At 47.3% G+C, this 18,985-nt stretch overlaps 1 protein-coding gene across 2 annotated transcripts; it reads right to left on the bottom strand.

Moving 5' to 3' along the window:
- Positions 1–241: 241 nt before the first annotated feature.
- On the bottom strand, positions 242–18,127 carry CNIH4 (cornichon family member 4). 2 transcript variants are annotated; one of them, XM_025877933.2, is made up of 5 exons: positions 17,986–18,127; positions 14,829–14,897; positions 9,856–9,968; positions 3,880–4,020; positions 242–445 (listed from the first exon to the last, which is right to left on the bottom strand). In XM_025877933.2, exons 1-5 carry the CDS (start codon positions 18,052–18,054, stop codon positions 418–420), a joined length of 420 nt encoding a protein of 139 aa, XP_025733718.1. In that variant the 5' UTR covers positions 18,055–18,127; the 3' UTR covers positions 242–417. The 2 variants fall into 2 exon arrangements, with proteins under 2 accessions (XP_025733718.1, XP_025733719.1); XM_025877934.2 differs by lacking the exon at positions 14,829–14,897 and having other exon boundaries at positions 17,911–18,035.
- Between the last annotated feature and the right edge of the window lie 858 nt (positions 18,128–18,985).

Below are 18,985 nucleotides of genomic sequence, written 5' to 3'. Positions count from 1 at the left end.
AGGGGTCATTTCTCTCTTCCTCTGCCCGGGTTAACAGCACTGCTTGCTCTAACACTCTGCCTCCTCGGCAGAGCTTCTGGTAAGCTTTCCCTCTGATCTGTGTCCTTTGTGTCTTGGCTCGCAAGGCCGGCATGGTGCTCCCGCTGCTACGTACCAGTAATAATCTTCAACACGCAGGTGACGAGAAACACGTATCGGGGTTCGGGCTAAAGTTGAGAACCAGAAATCTACAAAAACTCAATTTGTGTTTTTTAAATACTTTATATGGTAAAAATACAGCAAAAATATTTTTTTTTTTTGTTCAAAGAGGAAAAAATATACTGCTATGGTCCCGGTTCTAAGGATGGGCTCAGCCGTCTCAGGCTCCCGGGCTGCGCGCTGCGGTGTGGGCGGACTCGGGCCGCGGCTCCTCCGGCTTCAGTCGTTTATCAAAGCTAAAATCATACTGCGGAGAGAAGAGACGAGCGTTACCAGCGGCCCCTGAGCAATGTGCCGACAAGTCTGCTCTGTCCCGGCTTGTGTCGCTGAGGCTCAGCAAGGAACATTCATTTAAGCAAAAGACAATCACTGCTACAGTTTTTACAAGAAGGACTACTTACTTGGGGCCTCTCAAATCCCCTGATTTTTTTCACGAAACAAAATAAATAACTGGGGTGGGGATGGAAGTATAACCTAAAACCAACGTTGGGCTAGAGTTCAGAAGAAGCCATGTCCAGAAAACAAAAAACAGAACGTTAATTCCCTAGCCAGACCTTGCACCTGCCGTCCCGAGGCCCAGATCCCTGCTCCCTGTCCACCCGGGGTGCCCCTGCCCGGACCTCACAGCGGCTGGGAGGGCGTGCCTGGGCCTCGGGATGGGCCCACTGCAGGCCCCAAGCACTGAGCTTAGCGGCCCCCGCTTTCGCGCCAGACTCTGTGCAGAACCCCAGGCACCATCCACGCAGCCTGACCCGTCGGGCACGTGGCAGTCACTCGGTGGACACTCCGCCCAAACCACCGCGACCTACACGGCAACAGGACCATCATCATGGCCCTGTACTGAAGTCAGCCTGGCTGTGCTAAGAGCAGAGGACCAGAATACACAGAAACCCCTTACACACCACTAATGGTGTCCTTAGTTGTCCAAATTTCACATTAGTGAACGCCGCACACGGCGCGGATTAACGGCAGTAGCTAATACTCCTGAAAGATTTTTGCAGGGCACCTGGGTGGCTCAGTCGTTGGGTGTCTGCCTTCGGCTAAGGTCGTGATCCCAGGGCCCTGGGATCCAGCCCCGCATCGGGCTCCCTGCTCCACGGGAAGCCTGCTTCTCCCTCTCCCACTCCCCCTGCTTGTGTTCCCGCTCTCGCTGTCTTTCTGTCAAATAAATAAGAAATCTAAAGGAAAAAAAAAAGATTTTTGCGAGTTAACTCTAGGTCAGCATAAACCCAAGTGCTTTACGTGCATTATCTCATTTAGTGCGGATCACAACCCAGTGAGGGAGGTACTAGTTACTATCCCATTTCCAGATGAAGAAACTGAGGCACAGAGGTTAACAAACTAGCCCTGGTCACACAGTAAGCAGTGGAGCCCAGATGGCACCAGGCTGGCACCCAACCCAACACCAATGGCACCGAGTCCAGCACTCTCTAAAGATGGGCATTCTCCCCTCCAATTCCATGGGACAAACCCTGAGCGTCAGCCACGCAGCAGGCAACACGAAGCTGGAGAGGCCTGGTGAGGGGCCGGACGGCTGGGAATAAAGCCACCAGACACGGCAGCAGCCCCCAGCTGGAGACAGCGTGAGGCACGTCCTCTGAGACCAGACCGCTCCCTCATCCGGGCTGCGAGCAGTGGGTGCGCCCAGGGGCAAGGACACAGCAGGGTGGCGGACGTGACAAGCTCAGGAGGCGAGGCAAGAAAGAGGGACGCGGCGTCTCCCAAACCTGCTACGAAGGCTGCCTGCCTTCCACTCAGTTGTGCGGGGTCCCCCCTCGACCTGCCCCCAGCGGCCACCCGGGCCCTCCGCCCGCCTCCCGCACCGTGCCCCGGCCAACCCCGGAGCCTCCTGTGTGATTTCAAATCCCAGGACTTGGTGTCTACGCCTCCTCCTCCCCCCACAATCCTGCATCCCCCCGCCCCCGGGCTCCGCTGTGACCAAGAGCAGCCACACAAGACAGCCGCAAGCGACACGGCTCCCAGCCCTGCCCGTGGCCTCTCCAGAAGCAACTATGAGGGAACCTCTCTGGCGGCCCAGATACCTTCACATGGTTTCACTTTTAAAAAGTCAAAAAAAGCCAGAAGACGGTATGTCATCATATCTTAATATTACATTTCTTTGGGGCGCCTGGGTGGCTCAGTCGTTAAACATCTGCCTTCGGCTCAGGTCATGGTCCCAGGGTCCTGGGATCGAGCCCCGCATCGGTCTCCCTGCTCCACAGGAAGCCTGCTTCTCCCTCTCCCACTCCCCCTGCTTGTGTTCCCTCTCTTGCTGTGCCCCTGTCAAATAAATCTAAAATATATATATATATATATATTATATTTCTCTGCTCTTTATTTTTCACCATTAAGGATTAAAAATTAAAACACATAAGGAGTGACGTATAGTTCGAGAACCAGAAAATGATACCCGTGGGATTCTTCTATCCCACTTTTTAAATTATTTAACTAATATTTAAACTCAAGTTAGTTAACATAGATATCTATCTATTATCTAGATATCAATATATCTATAGAGAGAAAGAGAGATTTTTTTTTTTTATTTAAGTAACTCTATGCCCAGCGTCCCTCCTTTTCTTATTTTAAAAACCAGGACAGGGGTCCTGGCTGGTGGAGCGTGGGACTCTTGATCTCGGGGCCAGGAATTCAAGCCCCATATTGGGCACAAAGATTACTTTAAAAAAAATTAATAAAATACAGAAAAAGCAAATATGATTAATAATGAAAAGAATCTAACCTAATTTCAATCCAATCTGTTTGTGGCTGGAATAAGCCCAGGAGAAGGATTTTAGGAAGCCTGCTTTATCAGGCAGAGGCTAAAATGGCTCTGACTTCAAAACTGTTTCAGACAAACAGCAATTTTTTAGAACCGCTATCTCTATGCAGTTTCTAATTACTGGAACCCTCTGAATGACAGCAGTTTAGTTCAACACAAGTTCTTCCCTAGAGTCCTCATGCCTGTGTGAAAAATTTAATTTTACCTGGGGAAAAGAATAGGCATGATCTAGTTAAGCTTGCATGCAAAGGTTAACCCTGACTTCTGGCCTCCTAAACTTTTAACGAAATCCGAAATCATAGGCACACAATCTTGTCTCTCTTCCTTGCTCTGTTCATCAGTCTCTGACAGGTAAAGAAGGTGGCATGTTTATCTCTAAAGATAATTTAACACGGGACGCACGAGGCTTCCCACGTCTGAGGGCCAGGCCTCGCTGGTGGCGCTCATCTCCGTGTGCCAAGACCAGGAGGCTGACACGGTTCTACCCGAATGGGCCACCTGGCCCGCGGGTGAGGCAGCGCCACCCTCAGATCCTCACGGCCGACAAAGACCGGGCCAACTCTTAGCTGTCCGCGCCTGACCCCCAGGAGACCCGCGGCAGGCCGGTCCCTGGGAGTGCGGCCAGCACCACTCATGACCGGCAGTGAGGCCTGGACACCGGGGAAGGAAGAGAAAGCACGGGGCCAGCGTCGGGGCTAAGGAGGAGCGAAGGCCACAGAGTTGCTCCAGTGCAGGTCACAGCACAGGGATTCGATCGCACTTTTATACAAAATGCACACAGCCGCCGGCACCCCGCAGGACCCCCGAAGCTCTGGGTCGCCCACACGAAGTCGCACAGGCCAGTGGTCTCACCTGCCGAAAGCAGGCATCACCAATGGGGAAGTGCCGCGACGCTGTAAACTCACCTGTAGAGATACATGAAGAAACAGAGCAGGTGGAAGCCGAGCTTGACCATGGCCTCCTTCATGTGCGACTTCAGCTGCCCCCGGTTGTGTATCTCTGTGGGGTCAAACACCCCCATGTTCCCACTCGGCACCATAATGAACCTGGGGAGCACACGTTAAAGGGACAACCAAATCGTCAGTAAAAATACTCAAAAGTAAGTACCCAATAACAGCCAACCTTCAAAAGTGAACCAATCATAGGGGCGCCTGGGTGGCTCAGGTCATGATCCCAGGGTCCTGGGATCGAGCCCTGCTCAGCGGGAAGCCTGCTTCTCCCTCTCCCACTCCCCTTGCTTATATTCCCTCTCTCGCTGTGTCGCTCTCTGCCAAATGAGTACATAAAATCTGAAAAAAAAAAGCACTGAACACTTTAAATGTGTGGCATGAAATGCACCCTCTTCACTAGTTATTTTTATTGATCATATTCTTGCCAACTCTAATTTAATTAAGAAATTTAACCCCCTGGGGTGCCTGGGTGGCTCAGTTGGTTGAGTGTCCGACTCTTGGTTTTGGCTCAGGTCATGATCCCGGGGTCCTGGGATCGAGCCCCGTGTCGGGCTCCCTGCTCTTCGGGGAGCCTGCTTCTCCCTCTCTGACTCCCCCTGCTTTATTCCCTCTCTCGCTGTGTCTCTGTCAAATAAATAAATAAAATCTTTAAAAAAAAAAAAAGTGAACCAATCATAGCAGCCTTAAATTCCGACCAGATATGGACAGGGCGCCACGTGCTTTTCCTTTGAAAGACACAACACTTGTTAATTTGTGCTGTAATTTTCCACCCTCTGAAACAAAACAGTGACAATCTAGAGAAGGATATTTGATGCATCAAGACCCTTTTACCCACCTGTAGGAAACTCCTAAACTGGTCATTCCTACAGCCATTTTCCACCGGACACAAGTAAAGGGGGCTCCAAACCAAAACAATTTTATCAAGTTCTTAGAAACTTCATTTAGAAAGTTCTAAGATGATTAATGCAACATCTTTATTAAAAAAGATTTATTCATTCACTTGAAAGAGGGAGAGAGCATAAGCAAGCAGGGGGAGTGGGAGAGGGAGAAGCAGGCTCTCCACTGAGCAGGGAGCCCGACGCGGGGCTCGATCCCAGGACCCCGGGATCATGACCTGAGCCAAAACCAAGAGTCGGACACTCAACCGACTGAGCCACCCAGGCCAGGCGCCCCTTCATGCAACATCTTTATAAGGAGCAGTGTCAAACATAATTATTCCCATTTCACAGAAGACAGAAAAGAAAAATTCTATGAAAAGAGATTAGACACATCTATGTCCAGATGAGAGCCCTTCTCTGTGGTGCTCCTGCTGATCTGGAGATAATACGCCTCAGTCTGCACGGTTCGTAAATGGCACCCAGCCTAAGCACAATTTAAAGAAGACAGGATGGAAATGACTTACAGTAAGTACCACCACGGTAAAAACAAAACTCCTCTTCAGTTAAGACAGCAGATAGTTGAGTCAACATGTAGTGTCTAGCTCTATGTAACTTTTACAAAAACGGGCCAAGTTCAAGATATTATTAAATAATAATACTCTGACGAGCCGGAAATCTACTTTTCATAGTGGTGGAGGCCTGGCCGCAGCGGGACAAGCAAAGGCAGAAGAGAAAGGCTCGGCCAGCATGCACCTCCTTCCAACCCCGAACCAATCCCACCCAGGGTTCCCACACACTCAGATGAGTCCAGTTGTTTTTTAAAAACCCCGAAGAGGCCGTGTTCAACATATGGTGGAGTCTTTTAGGCTTTCATATTTATTTCACGTCACTCCGTATGTCACAGTCTTCTTTCCCCGAAGGACTCCCTTTACGAGTGAGGACACCAGGTCACTCCGGGAGGGCCCAGCAGTGTAACTGTACGGGTGGCAACACCCCGACTGCCCCCACCACTAGTACGACGATGACGTGTCCTGACCTTGCGCCGCCCCCGACCCCTTCCTGCCACACGCACGGTTTCTCAGCAATGACTTCTGTGAAGCGCAAGTGCCCCTGCGGCCCACAAATCTGAAACTCTCCCCCAAATCCTGCAGCCCATCTAGAGCTGAGTGGAGGGTGCAGACAACACCTCAGCTCCGTCTCTGATGACAGTATTGTCCTCCTCGGCCATCCAGGTGACCTCGCAGCACGGTCTCTCTTCCTGGTGGTCCTGGCGGGCTCTCCGCCCCACCCTTCACAGGCCCCCTCCCTCCCAGCGCCGCGCGGCGGTGGTCTCCTCCGCATTCCTGCATCCCCACCCCTGTGCAGCTCCACGGCCTCACCCCAGACTCTGAACAGGCTTCCCTACACCTCCTGGCTTTTCCCCACCATCCAATCGATACTACACGAGGCTTCCAGAAAAATCTTCCCAAAGACACTTTACTTCATCAATTTAGTTAATCAAAAACATACAGAGCAAAGACTACATGAATGGGCTACTAAGCACATGAAAAGGTCCTCAATTCCCTTAGTCATTAGGGAAATGTAAATCAAAACCACAGTGAAACACCACACCCAGCAGGATGGCTAAACTAAAAAGACGCGGGCGCCTGGGTGGCTCAGTCGGTTAAGCGACTGCCTTGGGCTCAGGTCATGATCCTGGAGTCCCGGGATCGAGTCCCACATCGGACTCCCTGCTCAGCAGGGAGTCTGCTTCTCCCTCCGACCCTCCCCCCTCTCATGTGCTTTCTCTCTCTCTCATTCTCTCTCTCTCAAATAAATATCTTTATAAAAAAATAAATAAAAATAAAAATAAACTAAAAAGACCCAGGGGCGCCTGGCTGGCTCCATTGGAAGGGCACGCAACTCTCGATCTCGGGGTCAAGAGTTCGAGCCCCTCGCTGGATGTGGAGAGGACTTAAATAAAAACAAATGTAAGAAAGAAAGACACACAACAGGTTAGCAAGGATGTGGAAACAGTGGAACCCTCATAACAGCCAAAGGGAAGGTAAAATGGTGCAGCTGCACCAGGCAGTTCGTCGACAGGTTAAATATAAAGTTACCATATGACGCAGCAATTCCACTCCTAGGAAAAATGAAAACGTATGTCCACACAAAAACGTGCACATGAATGTTCAGGAGAATTATTCATAATAGGCCAAAAATAGAAACAACTCAAATGCCCATCAAGTGCAAATGGACACACAAAATGTAGTCTATCTGTACAGTGGAATATTATTCAGCGATACAAGGGAGTGAAGAACAGACACCTGCCACCCATGGAAACCTTGGAAACATTACAGCGAGTGAGAGAAGCCCGTCACAGAAGAGCACGTACTGAACTCTCCTCTACGACGTGTCTGTGCAGAATGGGTCTTAGGAGACAGAGCATACTCTGGTCGCCGCCAAGGGCCGGGAGGGGAGGGCAGGAAGGAGTGACTGCTAACACATAGAGAGCTTCCCTTTGGGGTGATAAACCTGTTCTAAAATAGACTGTGGTGATGGCTGCTTAAATCTCTACACCAAGGGGCGCCTGGGTGGCTCAGTTAAGCGACTGCCTTCGGCTCAGGTCATGGTCCCAGGGTCCTGGGATCGAGTCCCGCATCGGGCTCCCTGCTCAGCGGGAAGCCTGCTTCTCCCTCTCCCACTCCCCCTGCTTGTGTTCCCTCTCTCGCTGTGTCTCTGTCAAATAAATAAATAAATCTTTAAAAAAATCTCTACACCAAAAACATAGCGAAAAGAATACTTTAAATGGGGCGCCTGGGTGGCTCCGTTGGTTAAGCGACTGCCTTCGGCTCAGGTCCTGATGCTGGAGTCCCGGGATGGAGTCCCGCATCAGGCTCCCTGCTCAGCGGGGAGTCTGCTTCTCCCTCTGACCCTCCTCCCTCTCATGCTATCTCTCTCATTCTCTCTCTCTCAAATAAATCTTTAAAAAAAAAATACTTTAAATGGGTGAACTCTATGCTACCAGTACTTGTATTTATAGATCAACTCCTTGGGCCGAGATTCTCTGTGACCCATCCTATCCAACATGACCAGCTTTGTCTATTCCTACCCCTACATCTAGGTGGCTGCCACCCGATTAGTGCTTAAATATGCCTTGCGTGTCTGCCTCCTGGTTTCCCTTCCAGCCCTCCCCCTCCCCGTGTCTGGCACGCCGGAGAATCCCTCACCAGCCCTGCACAGCTCCGCTCACACCCGCTCTCCTGAGAGGCCCGTGCGCAGCCATCTGACCCCCTCCCAGCCCGGGTTCCCCATTGCTCATCAGGCCCTGCAGCCCACCTCTCACTGACCCAGAGTATTTTGTTATTCTGTGTTTTGCCTCTTTGTCCACTTCAGATGTCTGCATCCCCAAAAGCATAAAGTGCAGACATCTGAAAAGAGGGGCAGGATCCATCTGTTGATTTTTTTAACCTTTTTATTTTTTTAGTTTTTTTTAAAGATTTTATTTATTTGACAGAGAGAGACACAGCGAGAGAGGGAGCACAAGCAGGGGGAGTGGGAGAGGGAGAAGCAGGCTTCCCACGGAGCAGGGAGCCCGATGCGGGGCTTGATAGGCGCCCCTATTTTTTTAAATTCATTCCCTCTATAAAAAAATTTTAAAAAATAAATAAATTCATTTCCCCAAATCCAGTCACTTCCTCATCCTCAGGGCTTCCACTACCACGTGCTCCCTATCCCCTTCCCACCCCTCCTTTATTATTTTCTTTTGTCCTTCTTTTTCTAACTGCACTTTTAAAAAAATCACACGTATGGGGCACCGGGCTAGCTCAGTCCAAAAAGCACCTGACTCCTGATCTTGGGGTCGTTGAGTTCAAGCCCCACGTTGGGTGCAGAGATTACTAAACAAAATAAATAAACTGTAAAAAGTTAATAAATAAACTTTAAAAAATAAAAATTAAAAAATCACATTTAGGGGCGCCTCAGTCGTCAAGCATCTGCCTTCGGCTCAGATCATGATCCCGGGGTCCTGGGATCGAGCCCCGCATCGGGCTCCCTGCTCGGTGGGAGGCCTGCTTCTCCCTCTCCCACTCCCCCTGCTGTGTTCCCTCTCTTGCTGTGTCTCTCTCTGTCAAATAAATAAATAAAATCTTTTAAAAAAATAAAATAAAAAAATTAAAATCACATTTAAAAAATAAATAAAAATTAAAAATCCCATGTAAAGATCAGCTGATTTTACCGTAAAACTAGATAAAAGTTTAAAAAAAAAAAAACAAAAAACAAACCTAAAAATTTAGAACAACTAAAAAGAACCTCAAGTTTGTCAAGATTATCCCACAGTTCTTCACAAGAAAATACATACTGTACAAGTGCCCAACCATACTATTATATCCAGTTAGTGTTTACACCAAGCTATGTTTGAAAAGCTTCCTAAATTCGTTAAATTAGAATTCTGACGTTATCCAGTCTGCAGACTTTAAAATGAAATTCTCTCTGGAGCGTTCCAAATATACTCTAATTAAAAACCTGCAGATATAAGGAACAAGAATCTTATATTCTCAGACTTTTGATCATCCTTTTTTTTTTTTTTAAGATTTTTTATTTATTTGAGAGAGAGAGAATGAGAGATAGAGAGCACGAGGGAAGAGGGTCAGAGGGAGAAGCAGACTCCCCGCTGAGCAGGGAGCCCAATGCGGGACTCGATCCCGGGACTACAGGATCATGACCGCTCATGAGCCGAAGGCAGTCGCTTAACCAGCTGAGCCACCCAGGCACCCAGACTTTTGATCATTCTTAATGTAAAACACGTAAGTCCCTAGACATCACAACTAAACATTCCATATTTTTTAAATTTACGCATGTAAATTTGTGTTTTTATCACAAGAGTGGCCCATGCAAATTGCTACTTGTCCAGTATACCAAAGTAAACAAAAACATATGCTGATATAATGTTGCATTCTGCGGTCATGTGTTTCTTGACTGGCACGTATTTTATTGCAGAAGAAAAAGCTATTACATTTTTTTAAATTTTTCTTTAAATTGCCGCAACACAAAGCCGTAAACAAACTATACTCACCGATATATATTCCAAGTGGCAACAGGCAAGTTGAGAAGGAAGATGAACCAGTGCAATGAAACGAGCATTAATACAGTGACAATGGTATGGCCAATCAATTCTGGAATTACCCACTGCAAGGGAAGAACATAGTATTATACCTCCCTGCTGCGCTCTTCCTGAATGTGCATGTTATTTGAAGCTAAATCAGTGAATACACAGAGAAATTACAAGCTCATGTTTCAAGATTATTTTTAGACTCAGATGACCCAGATCTCCATACTGCAGGAACCGCTTACCCCATGCAAATACATCAAGGCACAGCTTAAAAATAATGTCCTTAAATTTCAATTATGTTTTATCCTAAGCAAAGGTTCAGATTCATTCACGAAGAAGGCATGAATGACAACCGGGGTGAAAATGGAGCATCATTTACTTTCTAGTCCAGTGTCTGTGCTAAAGCCTCTTACTCTAATTTGGGGTGGTTTATATCCCAATATATAATGCCTTGGAAGTCAGAATATCAATCTTCAACATTTTCCAATCTCCAGAATCCTGCAGGGAAATCATTTCACACACACGCATGCACACAAAAGGTACTTAACAGCTCACATTAACAGCTCAAAGTTGAACAAATATGGGGCGCCTGGGTGGCTCAGTCGGTTAAGCGTCCACCTTCGGCTCAGGTCATGATCCCAGGGTCCTGGGATGGAGCCCCACGTCGGGCTCCCTGCTCGGTGGAGAGCCTGCCTCTCTGCCTACTTGTGCTCTCTCTCTGTCAAATAAATAAATTTTTTTTTAAAGTTGAACAAATATGGTAATGAAGCAGGATGCCAGCCTACTGACTTTCGAGCACCCACTGCCCTTCTGTGTGCTCCCTTTGTTAACTGTGCAATATTCTAGTTCTCATGCACCAAGGGCTATTAAGTCCTCCACTCACCAATAATCTTCCTCCCCTATGAATAGAGATTTTTCTTTAAAAGGAAGTTAATATATTTATGCAGACACAAACTGGTAATCCCCACTTGCAGAAATGAGAAAAACTCAGAGGTTAAGTAACTTGCCCAGTCAGCTACTTAGTGGTAGAACAATACAGTATAAACCCAAACACACTGGCCCCAGGGCTCTCTGCACTTAGATTTTAGAGAGTGTTTTTGGAAACAAAGAAGAAGGGATTTGCTAGGCCTTAAACCTAATTTGCAATCAACTGGAACTTTTCAATATGTAATACAGATTTTTTTTAAATTTAAATTTAAATTTAAATTTTTTTAAAGTGTAACCAATTGGGGCGCCTAGGTGGCTCAGTCGTTAAGCGGCTGCCCTCGGCTGGCTGCGGTCATGATCCTGCCTCGGGCTTCCTGCTCGGCCGGGAAGCCTGCTTCTCCCTCCCCACTCCCCCTGCTTGTGTTACCTCTCTCGCTATGTCTCTGTCAAATAAATAAATAAAATCTTTAAAAAAAAAGCCAATTTTGGGGCACCTGGGTGGCTCAGTTGGTTAAGCGACTGCCTTCGGCTCAGGTCATGATCCTGGAGTCCCGGGATGGAGCCCCGCATCGGGCTCCCTGCTCAGCAGGTAGTCTGCTTCTCCCTGTGACCCTCCCCCCTCTTGTGCTCTCTTTCATTCTCTGTCTCAAATAAATAAATAAAATCTTTAAAAAAAAAAAAAGTCAATTTAAAAAATAAAAAAATAAAGTGTAACCAATTGCGCATGGTGCTGACCAGTGCAAGCTGCAGAGTCAAACCTGGGGTGGAATTCCTGCTCTATCCTACTGATCAGCTTAGCAATCTTAGGAAAGGTCACCTACCCTCACTGAGCTATGATTTTCTTCCCTATAAGATGGAGATGACGATCCCTGCTGTACAGAATTAGATGGACAGCCCACCGAAGCCACAGGCCGAGCGAGCGCTCTGGACGGGGCAGCCCGGTTCCTGTTCCTCTCCCCGGGCCCTCCGCCCACACGCAGTAGCTCCCAAACTGTATTTCTTACCGTGTTTTCCACAGACAAACTGGAAGCAAAAGTTTTAGGAAGCGATACTTAACATGATGATGCTTGCTTTACTTACTTTCCAACCAAGCTCTATGTTTTCATTCTCTTCACTGCTTATTAGCAATGTGTTCTTCCCCTAATTGCTCTCTAAATACCAGCACTAGGTTTACAGCCCCCAGCAGGAGCCTGGAAAGTTCTCCTGTGGAGTAACTGGATGGCACAAGAGAGAACACAGACAAAACAACTGCCCTTGGGGCACCCCGACAAAAGTCCAGGTAGACTTCGGCCAACAGACTGGAGTGCCCACGGGGCTTCCCGTGAGTATCTTAGGGCTTTACCCTTACATATGGACAGACAGCCATGAACCAGAAATTGAGGGAAGCCTCCAATATGAGAGGAAAGAACGCACAGGGAAAGGAGCTTGGAGGGAACAGAAATAATGGAGGAAGCAGAAGGAAATTTCAAAATTACTATAATCAAAATTTTCAAAGAGCTAAAAAACTCAAACTTGAGCCAAGACAACAAGCTCTTAGAAACGAAAACTTGACTTAAATGGTACACACACTAGGAAATCAGAAGAGAGAGCAGAGGGAATCTTGAAACAAAAAGGTAGGAAAAAAACAGAGGGATAAAAATTTTTGAAAGGACCAGGCAGATAATCCAGCAGATCAATTATCCAGTGTGTGAAAGTTGTTGAAAGAGAAGGGGGGGGAAGGGGGAGCACATTATCAAAGAAAGAACAGATCTCCCAGGCTGAAAGAGCCATAAGATGGCTGAAACGGGAAAAAAAAAAAAGGTGGCCGAAACAGTGCACTGAAAAAGGCCTCAGCAAAGGCACACAAAGGTAAAGCCCTGCAAAATTCCCAAACACCAAGGATAAAAAAAGCTTCTACAACTTCTGGAGAGGACAAGGGAAAAAAAACAAAAAACAAAAAACGACAGGCGGGGGGATCACATAAAAGAGAAAGAAGAAATAAAAACGGCATCATACTGCCCGACGTGAACGACACTGGAAGTCAGAAGACTACTGACCAATGTCTTTCAAACTCTGAAAGAGAATCTTTGCTAACCTAGAATGCTATGCTCAGAGAAACTATCACTCCTGGATAAGGACAAGACATTTTCAAACATGCAAGGCATCCGAATTTAGTCCCCATGTACCGAATCTCAAGAAGCTACTCCAGCAAAATGGAGCAGTGGGCCAACAGAAAAGAAGACATGACTTCCAAGGAGGGCCCAGACCAGGGGTCCCAGGATGCGGGCTGTGGGGCAGGCCTGTAAGCGGCCAGTCCAGACCACAGCAAGGACAGTGGTCTTGAGGAGAAAGGTCACCTGGAAAAAGAGCTCCCCGATAGATTAATGTTTGACCCACATAGAAAATAGTACGGTAAAGCTTTAAAGATGTATCTGAAAAGACTTCATAACGGGTAAGTGAAAACTAAGGAAATTTTTAAAATGTAGCAATTATTAACATTGGGAAAGAGAAAGCTATCCAGAAAAACACAAAAGAAAGAAAAATATGATCACTGTCTACTATGAGGCTCAGTACCAAAAAAGATTTAGTATGTTATTGTAACAGTACATTTTAACAATGTAAACTTTGAGTATCAATTTAACTCAAAAAGGAAAACAGGAGAGGTGATGCTTAGGGGAAAGTGGTACCTAAAAACTATCATATTGACTCAGAAGTCAAGAGATGATACTTAAAACTGATAAATCAAGAAATAGCAGTACAAGCATATAAAAGAGAAATATGGATGTAAATATCAGAAACAAATTAACAGCTCAAGTGTGGAAATCAGCTGCCACTAAAAAGTATGACAGATTGGATTCAAAGGGGTGAGGCAGGGACTGCTGTTTTTCAGGGTGAGCTTTGTAGTACCTTTGACTATGGTTGTGTGCAAATATTACCGTCACAAAAGTAAAAGTTAACATTAAAGAAAGTGACTTAACTTCAAATTGAAGGGGTAATTTCTCAGTAGAAGAATCCAGGTAATCTTATCTTTGCATTTCCAATTTTTATTTTTATAAACAAAAACCCAATTAAACGCCCCCTAAAATACCCTCTAAAATATTGAGTAAGAAATATAAAAAGAAATACAACCCAGCTGGTAAAATATATATCTAATCATTCTTCTGAAGACGATGAGGACTGAAACCAATATTAATTACATCTCAATTTTTTTTAAAGTGTTAAAGTACAGCAGATAACTACAAAATATTTTATTTAAATCAATCACTGTATTAAACCATGCTCCGGAAAATTCAAAATAAAGAAAACAAGAAGAGGAGGAATATCGTTTATTAGTAATTTTAGTTTTCCACATGTGACTTTTTCCCCTCGTGGGCCAGAGAAACGTTAAGCAGATGAAGAGGTGAAAAGACACATGGGAATAATTTTTAGGTCAAGCCAAAAGCACCTCTCAGTATTTAGGGAATTGTTATATGAACTTTTATCCAGAAAGCTCTTCTGTCTGCTCAGCCCATAAAATGGATCAGGACTAATTGGTTTCCCCCCATCCAGACAAACCCTGCAACTCAGCATATTCTTGCCAACGTAAAGTTCTGACTATAAACCAAAGGTAAAATGGCCTTGAAACAAATCAACTCATTAATTCCATTTTTCAGCAAGCCACGAAAAGAAGGTCGTCTTTTATGCAACAAAAAACAGCCTGAGCTTTTTTGTCACTAGCAGGGAGGATGGGTTTAGACACAGAGGACAAATACAATTACCCTCAATAATGAGCCTTTCCCTCATAAGTACTGATGGGCACAGGGACAAGGAAGAAGCACAGTAAAGAAACAAAATTTCCAGTGAGGTCCTCTAGTTTGGTTCGCGATCTAAAATACTGCAAAAACACAGTAGCTCTACAAACATTCCAATGAATAAGCAGCAACATGAACTTCAAAATCACATACACATACATTGGTTATCTATAAATAATCTCTAATGCAGAAAATGGAGAACCACCTTCAGCACCAGAAATGAGTAAAGAAATGTCTTACCTTGTTTAATTTTGAGCAACATGATCTAGCATTAATGTAATCACATTCTAAATCAGACAATGTAATGATCTGAGGACCAAGATAAGGAATTGTAAAACTTCTTTGAGAACAACTATTTTTGTCTTTAAGTTTCAGACAGAAACCCAATTGCAGCGCAGAATTAGATTTGACTTGAAAAACTTTTATTTCCGTAAAGTTCACTCATTAGACAACTCAATTTTCTGAGTTATACTCCTTCAACAAACTATTTTCAAAATAATCTTATTATGCTCAATTCTAAAGTGACCCATACGAGACCATTCAATCGGAGTTCCTCAAAAATCAGTGACTGTTAAGAAACGGAAAATAAAACAATTTAAATGTGAAAAACCTGAATTCCCAATAATAGGAAAAGTATTTATTTATGAAAGATCCATAAACTGTCTTTGAAGACTCAAGCTGTGAAAAAAAAGATACAAAACTATCAATATAAGGGCGCCTGGGTGGCTCAGTTGTTAAGCATCTGCCTTCGGCTCAGGTCATGATCCCAGGGTCCTGGGATCGAGCCCCGCATCGGGCTCCCTGCTCCGCGAAGAGCCTGCTTCTCCCTCTCCCACTCCCCCTGCTTGTGTTCCCTCTCTCGCTGTGTCTCTTTCAAATAAATAAATAAAATCTTAAAAAAAAAAAACCATCAATACAGGATGGTCCTATGTCCGTACTGGTTATGTCTCCTTCCAGGTGATCTGTTTTCCTAATACTTTTCTCTATTTCCGAAACCTTCCACATTAAACACACTTTATACTAGAATTAAGCAAAAAAATGGTTTTCAGTACCAAATGTAAACTCACGAGGATATGTGATACAGAAGGAAAAGTCCTCAACTGAACGATACAAGGCCTGAGATTTGCTGTGAAACGCTCCAACATCCCCTCCCCACCCAGGAAAGGAGAAAGCAAAATGCTGAAAGTCACTGTTGGTGACAGAAACGGGGTTTATTTCACTATGCTCTCTACTTTTATGCTTGAAAATGTCCAATGAAACAAGTAAAAATAAATAAATAAGTTCACGTAAATTCTAAACATTTCCATATGGATATTCCCCCCAACATCTCAACACAAAGTCAAACTCATCTCATTTTCCACAAATCATCCGCCTCCAAATGTGTTTTCTTTCTGTCGATGACACAAGCACCATTTGCCCAAGCTCAAACCGCGACAAGTTATTTCTGTCATCTGTTTTTTATCCTACACCCAGCCTTCCTCCTCACTCCACCCATGAATCCCTCCTTTCACCCGCCCACACTCAGAGCTGTTTCAAACTCACAGGGGCCCACTCCCCAGCGGTTTACCTTCCAGTCTTTCCCATTTCCAACCCACTCTGCAGATTCATCTTCCTAATACTCCATTTGCTTACTTCAAAAATGTTCAGGGGCTCCCTACTGCCTAGAGGATAAAAGTGAAAGCCCTCCCCGCCTTAACACCCAAACCCTTCAAAATCTGCTCGAATCCAGCCTTTCCTACCTGACCTTCTACTACCACCAAAATCAACCATGTCCTCCGGATGGTCCATTCTTTAACCCGGTCATCCAGAAATGCCATAAACACACCCGAATCTGCACCTCTGCTCTTGCCAGGATTCTGAATATCCACCCCTTTCCTTCCGTGGTTTTCTTCATGGTTCAAAGTCCAGGAAAACTTCTATCCCTACAGAACTTCTACTCTGACCGTTTTCTACCTCTCGCCTCTAATATTAAGCTAGTGCAACTATCCAAAAATACAGTAATACAATATACTGAATCTCATCAAAACACACCCTAAATGTACCTGAATGTCTAAGTCAAATATTCCACCTAACATTTTTCCATGCACATAAATTGGTATAAGCCATGCCTATTTTAAACTATCAAGCCGAGCTTGCCAAACTGCAAATACAGAAATCCATGCTTCATTTCTCTGGAAGTCCCAGTTCCTTAGGTCGCAAGAGGGACATAGGTCGTCAAAACTTAGGCCCGTGATTCTGCCGTTTCAGTCAGTTCACCAAACCTAAGAAAACTCAAGGTTCTCCCTCGACTGGCTGACTCGGTGGGTACAGCATGTGAGTCTTGATCTTGGGGTTGTGAATTCCAGGCCCAGCTTGGGTACAGAGATTACTTAGAAATAAAATCTTAAAAGAACACAAAACCAACTCAAGGTTCTCATTAGAATTCAAGTAAAAAGTGCAGCTAACTGGGGCCGGGGAGGCAGACGCGGTGCTGCGGGGCGCGGAACGCGTGTTCTCGCTGTACACACCCAGAGCTGGGGAGTGAACAGGTCCCGCGGTAAAGATAAGAAACCCCAGGCGGAGAGAGGTGAAGCACTGTGCACAGCAAACATCTACCTAAGGAAAGGGTCCTGACTGCAAATTCTGTCCCTTTCCTCTCCAACGGGCTGCCCGTCCACCATACCATGAGGGCACGCTGAAAGCACACGCTACCAACACCCCAAAGCCAGGACGCTCTGGCAAACAGGAAGTTTACTTCCATCAGAAAGCACTACGAGGGACTTCCAAGGAAAGAAAATGCAATTCCGCATGTTTGTTTCCTAACATGTTAATGACTTGAACTGGAGGATGCACTGGGCGACGACGAAGACTGGTTGCTCCCTGAGGGCAGGGTGCGGGTCCAAACCTCACGTGCTGGCCTGTACACCAGTCTGCGGACGAGCACAGGAGCCAGTCTCCTGTGCGGGCGCTGCTCCGGCACGGTCCCACGCACGGTCCCCCGCGGAGGGCTGCTTCGGCCGCGGGCCCCGGCAGGCCCCGCACGACGCCCAAGTCCCAGGCAGGGCCCGGCCGCCAAGGCCCCGGCGCCACAAGGGCGGCGGCGGCTGTCGCCCACAGCGACCAGAGGCGGCACGTCGCGTCCGCTTGCCCGGGACCTCAGTGTCCCCCGCGGCCCCGCCCGGGGAGGCCCCGCCGCCCGGCCGCTCCGGGCGGGGCCGGTGCGCAGGGGCGGGGGCGGCGGGAGTGGCGGGCTTCCCGACGGGCCTTCCCGGCTGGGCCGTCCTCCCGCCCCGCTCGCCGCCCCGGTCCCGGTCCCGGCCGCGCCGCCCTCGCCCCCGCGCACCTGCCCGGCCCTGCCTCAGCCCCGTCCCCCGGGCGCCGGGCCCGGCCGGCCTCCGCCCGCCACAGGCAAGGATACGAAGTACACCGAGAGGAAGATGAGCGCGCAACAGTCGAGGAGAGAGAAGACGAACACCACCGCCTCCATCCTCCGTCGCCGCCGCCGCTCCTTCCGTCAAACGGGCTGCGGCGCCCGCCGCGCCCGCCCGCCCCTGATAGGCCCTCGCCGGAGCCGCTGGGGCGCGTAGTGCGGGCGCCACGGCGCGGCATGCCGGGAGTTGTAGTCCTCCCTCGAACCACCCGGGCGCCGTAGTTCTGGCGCATGCTGGGAAATGTAGTTCATGAGCACAACACCTGACCGGGGGACGGTCAGAATGCTACCCTCAATCTGATTCCTTCAGGAATTTATGACAAGAATTAGCGAACAGGGGCGCCTGGGTGGCTCAGTCGTTAAGCGTCCGCCTTCGGCTCAGGTCATGATCCCAGGGTCCTGGAATCGAGCCCCCCCGTCGGCCTCCCTGCTCGCGGGGGGCCTGCTTCTCCCTCCCCCACTCCCCCTGCTTGTGTTCCCTCTCTTGCTGTCTCTCTCTCTGTGAAATAAATAAATAAAATCTTTAAAAAAAAAAAAAGAATTATCGAGCATTTACTGAATGCTGGTAATCTGTTGGATACCTGTTACAACTTGTTATCATGTGCGATTTTTCTTTTGGATTCCGCGCAGGGCCCACAGGACCCCGGACTTGGCAATGCTAAATCTCGCCGCAACAATCCTTGGCTTACAGGCTGAGACTTGCCCTTCCTGATCTCCGTTTCTCCAGAGGTTTCCCAGTACGTTGCTTATTCTGTGACAGTAGAGATTCTCTCCACTCTAGACTTTAAGATTTTTGGAAGTGTTGGGGCGCCTGGGTGGCTGAGTCATTAAGCGTCTGCCTTCAGCTGGGGTCATGGTCCCAGGGTCCTGGGATCGAGCCCCGCATCGGGCTCCCTGCTTCGCGGGAAGCCTGCTTCTCCCTCTCCCACTCCCCCTGCTTGTGTTCCCTCTCTCGCTGTCTCTCTCTGTCAAAAAATGGATAAAATCT

This window comes from Callorhinus ursinus, unplaced genomic scaffold, assembly GCF_003265705.2.
Source record: "Callorhinus ursinus isolate GAN/ISIS: 27379988/994484 unplaced genomic scaffold, GSC_fseal_2.0 scaffold13, whole genome shotgun sequence".
Taxonomy (NCBI): Eukaryota; Metazoa; Chordata; class Mammalia; order Carnivora; family Otariidae; genus Callorhinus; species Callorhinus ursinus.
The sequence above is the reverse complement of the archived record's forward strand: the minus strand, read 5'-3'. Positions and strand labels throughout refer to the sequence as shown.

Excerpts from the sequence above, each read along its gene's own strand:
- CNIH4 (XM_025877933.2), bottom strand. The coding sequence starts at position 18,054 with ATGGAGGCGGTGGTGTTCGTCTTCTCTCTCCTCGACTGTTGCGCGCTC. Across the intron at positions 14,898-17,985 it reads TCTTCCTCTCGGTGTACTTC|ATCATTACATTGTCTGATTT; the intron begins GTATCCTTGCCT and ends CTTGGTCCTCAG. Across the intron at positions 9,969-14,828 it reads GTTGCTCAAAATTAAACAAG|TGGGTAATTCCAGAATTGAT; the intron begins GTAAGACATTTC and ends CTTCCCTTGCAG.